The 4,986-nt window shown below is 41.7% G+C and overlaps 1 protein-coding gene across 1 annotated transcript; it reads right to left on the reverse strand.

The window, feature by feature from the left end:
• Positions 1 to 950: 950 nt before the first annotated feature.
• On the reverse strand, positions 951 to 4,122 carry ptmab (prothymosin alpha b). Its single transcript, XM_027032417.1, has 5 exons — positions 3,968 to 4,122; positions 1,966 to 2,028; positions 1,785 to 1,863; positions 1,563 to 1,648; positions 951 to 1,464 (listed from the first exon to the last, which is right to left on the reverse strand). Exons 1-5 carry the CDS (start codon positions 4,010 to 4,012, stop codon positions 1,420 to 1,422), a joined length of 318 nt encoding a protein of 105 aa, XP_026888218.1. The 5' UTR covers positions 4,013 to 4,122; the 3' UTR covers positions 951 to 1,419.
• Between the last annotated feature and the right edge of the window lie 864 nt (positions 4,123 to 4,986).

Genomic DNA, 4,986 nt, shown 5'->3' on the forward strand with positions numbered 1-4,986 from the left:
CACCTCCACTTACACGCGCATCTCTGTGTGTGTGTGTGTGTGTGTGTTTGTCGACAGCCGCAAATCCCGCGAAAGAAACTTAACGCATTAAATCGGCTTTAAGGTTAGCGCGCCTGACTCAGATCTTGAACTCCTAAGCTGTAGGACCACTATGTGGCCCGCGGACCTCACCGGCAAGTTTCAAGGTGCTCCCGTGTACGTGGCGAATTATCTCGTCCACTTCAGTATTTAAAGTTCGTGGCTTATTTAAACACTTCACTTTATAGACCATGCCAGGTGAACTTCATGAGTCAGTTTATAACTACTTTTTGAGTGGTGTTCTCTAACTGGCTATCCTTGTCTGTGGCCATATTCACAAAAATGGCACATACAAACCCGATCATAACAACCCGTTTCTAAAGACATATTTCTAATATGTTGTTCACTATTTGTAGACAATTTCTCCCCGAGTGACTGATAATTCCTGCAATCCCTCCCCCATTAGACTGTGTGGCATTTTCTAACTTTGTTCTTGGACACAGACACAGCTAACATGTAAAGCCTATGAATTTCTTTTTAAAGAGGCTTTACATGTGAGTTGTCCTTATTAACAGCCTACAAAATATTTGGACAACTACAAAATTTTGCACAAAATAATTTGTAACATTGACTTTATAGTAAGATTCAGCATTGTCACCTTGGTAACACTGCTAAACATTAGAACAATAACGAATAAATATATAACCCTCCATATTATGACTAGCCAAATGGAAAAACAAATGGAAAAAATTAAGTACAACTCACAAAATAAAAGTCAGGTTTATTGTTGAACAACAAACTTCACACACACACACACACAAACAGGCCAAGGTAAAACAAATATGCAGACAAAAGAAAAAAGAAAAGTAACTGCTTTTCTTTGGCCTAGCCCTCCCATACAAACAAGAAAATAAAACCAAACAAGCCAAAAAAACCAAAAACTAGTTTATGGTACAACTAGTTATGATACAACTAAAGTTCATACATAAAACTTTACTGGAATGCTCTGAGTTAAATGGCTGTTGATTTTATACATGTTTCCTTTTTTGTGTTCTGCTGTTCCAAGACATGGTCAAACAAGTAAAATTTCATAAAGAAGCACCGTTTTGGTCACAGGAGATCATGATAAAGTGACTGATCTCTTAACAATATGTACAAAAATATAAAATGTAAATAAAAATACAAACAAATTCTCATCTTGTGTATTTTGTTGAGAATGTTGGGAAACTGGGTGGTGGTCTTTCCTCTAGAAAATTTTGCATTGGGGGATTAGTTGGTTGAACACGGGTGGTGAACTTGGAAAAATGACCATGTTTTATGTTTTGAGTCCGTTATGCCACTGGCTCCATCAAACGTGCGGAAGGTGAGCAATACGCGGGCTCAGCAGCATGGAACAATCCCTTAATCGTCATCGTCCGTTTTCTGCTTCTTGGGGTCGACCTCATCCTGGAAGATTCAGAGAGTTGTTAGACAAACAGCAGCACTGTTTGCTGCCTGCTCTTCCACGTTTGGTCTTGAGCCATGCACAGGCCCTTGGCTCTCACCTCATCATCCTCCTCATCTTCATCCGCTCCCCGTTTTGTTCCTCCACCCAGCTCATCCTCCTCATCCTCGTCCTCATCTTCATCTCCTAGAGTTAATGACAGTGAGGTTTTCAAAATATGACTTTGAAACTTCATTAAAATTCAATGCTCCACACATTCTTGATTGGGACAAGCAGAAGAAGGGAAATTGTCCAAATGTCTTGTATGAAACACTTCACTCACCTTCATCCTCTTCATCCTCTTCATCTACTTCATCCTCCTCCTCTTCATCAATCTCTGGCTCTCCATTCTCCTCATTTTCCTGTTGCAAAACACACAGTATATTAGTGCACAACTTCCCTCTGAGCCATTATAAAATTGGGAGTTTTATTTTAACAGAACTTAATTAAGCAGTTATATGTACCTTGCCATTAGTGGCCTCCTTCCCGTTTTCTTTCTCCTCAATGACTTTCTTTTCCTTCAAATCCTATAAAGGAGCAAAAACATTACAGAACTATGTTATTTGTTGGGGGTGCCTTAATACACACATTCCAAAGTGCTCTGTCGATTTAAAACCTTCATTATGTCCAATGAGCCTGAGCAAGATGGCGAGTGACGCGGGCAGAACGCCCCCTATGCGCACACGTTTAAAATGCATACATAATGAGGGCCCTCTGTCATTGACACCGCATTGGCTGCAGCAGAGATTTTCGTGTTGTCCATCAAAGGCTTCTAATGCCCGCCTCCTTCGAGTTAGATGGTTTGTAATATGACACTTCGATGTTATTGAGATACCACGGGTATTGTAGTTCATCGAATTATATGAGCACCATATGTTGTGAAGACACACCCGTAGAACACACCGCAGATCTCCTAAAAAAGCTTACGTTTATGGCTAAGAATAAATACATGGGTAATGATCTTGAACCAGCGAGACATGGACAACCAACTGATGCCGGATCGAAAGGACAAAGGGGCCGCACACATGGCTCTCGACATCGCTTCCAAGACAGCGCGCAATACACCCACTCATGTTATCTGTTGGATTTAGGTCGCGCAATCGCCGGGAACAAACTAGGTGGCGAACCACTATCAGGTTTTTACTAAATATGTATTCACCGAGGGCTCTATACGACCGCAGAGACATTGATCTTATCCAGTCGCTATAATGACGAAAGTAGACAGTTTTCATTAATGCGTTTATATAATGTTTAGCCCTTAAGCCGTTTATCAACCACATCACCTAACACCGCCCCCTAAATTTTTCACAGACGCCGCTGGCTGGAAACTAGTACAGCCAAGAAGCCCGTAGCGTCGTGACACAAGAGGTAGAGATGCGCGTGTACGAAACGCAACACCATACGGCTATATTTCAGATAGCCCACTTTTCGTGCCTCAAGAGCTGGGTTGACCTTTTCTAGGGCATTTTATATTAACCACCATGTTGAACTCGAGCGGTAAAACATTTACGCTGAACGGCAAGCGGTTCGAATAGAATACACAGGATTTCGGTTGTTTTAAATGTAAAAGATACACACACTAAGGGTTCTTGTAATTATCGCATGTAATTGTTCTAAAACGGAAATTTTAAGTAACGAGACATCAGCCCAGATAACGCAGCACGAGTTCCGCGTACCAACATGCGACTATAAAAATCATCGAAGAGTGGGCTGCGTATGTTTATCGAAAAAAAAATACAGAAATAATCTATAGCTACCAAATAGAGTGATGCGGTGAGTCCCTTGCCTACTTGAACTAGATAATTGCGAAATCATTCATATTTGTTTCTCGGTACAACCATGGGTAACGCGCAGAATTCTGAAGCTTTTTAGAAAACCGGTTAACTTCAAGCTTCAAACCACACCAACCGATTTTAAACACGCGTAATTCACCCAGCTGTCCGGCAGTGCGCGAACAGACCTCTGAATAAATAAGTGCTAAGCACTTATGAAGTTGTTGAGAAGAGCTCCGTTCAAACAAAACGGACAATCTGTGCCTTATCAATGTGATACGGCACAGAATGATTAAACGAATTCAATTGAAAGGCAACTGTTATGAATATTTTTAGAATACGCTTCACGGCTCCGGCCACCATTGCTACTGTTCAAAGGGGAACCGACACGCTTGTATAAACAAAGAACCCGCGCTGCCTGTTACATTCCGGACAATGAGAACGAGGCGCTAATGTGTTTATTCGGCAGGAGCGAGTCCTCTTTGCAATTAATTCATTTTAGTTATTTCGAAAATAACGAACTGCGGGCACACATCCGTTTTCGTTGTTATCCAAATACACATTGTATGTGCATACTGAAATATTTTCATATCGGCTCTAAGCAGTGATATCCCGTATGTGTCTTAAATACAGGGTAGAAGAACGAGAGAAAATGATCTTTGAATGAAAAGGTTAGTATACTCATGCCTCTTACCTTGGCGGAAATTTCCGTCGCGGAATCTACCTTGGTATCTGCCATAATTTATACTGAATATCAATATAATGCGCGACGGAAAAATACAAGTATAATCCGCTTGCGATATCCAACAATAAGTATTGTAATGTAGCTTTCTAATGCCGTCGGCATGCGATGTAGGAGGCTTTAATATAGATTTGTGGGCGGAGTTGCAGGGGCGGTCAGATTGACATGGTTGGTCAGCAGTTTCAGAGGAGGTGTGTTTTCAAGGCGATAGAGTGGAACAATGGATAGTATTTCTAAACGAAAAGAACACACCCCCGGCCGGTAATTCAACTGAACAGAGGGAGAAGACACCCCCCCCCCCCCGACTAACCTCTGCGCTATGGACCTTTATCTGCAACGTAATAGCACACTTCGCTAATAAACAAGTCGGTTCTGCTTCTCTGCCGCGTACGTCTGGAGCGATATCAATAAGGTTCACTCCAGGAGCAACACTTTGATGCTGATATTTGACGACGTACTACGTTCGGTCCGTCGTTTTTAGAGCCCGCACTTTCCGTAGACTCACTGGCGATAGCACGTGGTAGTTATATCCTTAAAGCACTGGCAGCTATAAACGGAGCACGGAAAGCGATATTTCAGTACTGGGTGCAGCCCCTCCCCTTTCCGTGAATTTCGCACTGGGTGAGCACTGCGCGTGAAACGCGTTAGGATTTCTGCACTGACAAAGGAGGTCGACTAAAAAAAAAAAAGATCCAAAGTTCGTCGGAAAGCCCTTTTCTGTTATCAACCCATTCTTGTATGGTATCGGTGTTTTTAATACCTATGGCAACGTAACCTGCGATATATATTTTTTACCTAGGTTATATCCAGATTATATCCTATGGCAAGAAAACCCAACTCCAGCAATAAGAGACCAGTCGTAAAGGATTACGTGTGAATGCCTGATAGCCTGTGAACATGGTAAAGACGTATATTCATTTTAAATCCATTAACTAAACGAACATTTTATCGTTTCCGTTACAAAGGAAAAA

This window comes from Electrophorus electricus, chromosome 7, assembly GCF_013358815.1.
Source record: "Electrophorus electricus isolate fEleEle1 chromosome 7, fEleEle1.pri, whole genome shotgun sequence".
NCBI classification, from domain to species: domain Eukaryota; kingdom Metazoa; phylum Chordata; class Actinopteri; order Gymnotiformes; family Gymnotidae; genus Electrophorus; species Electrophorus electricus.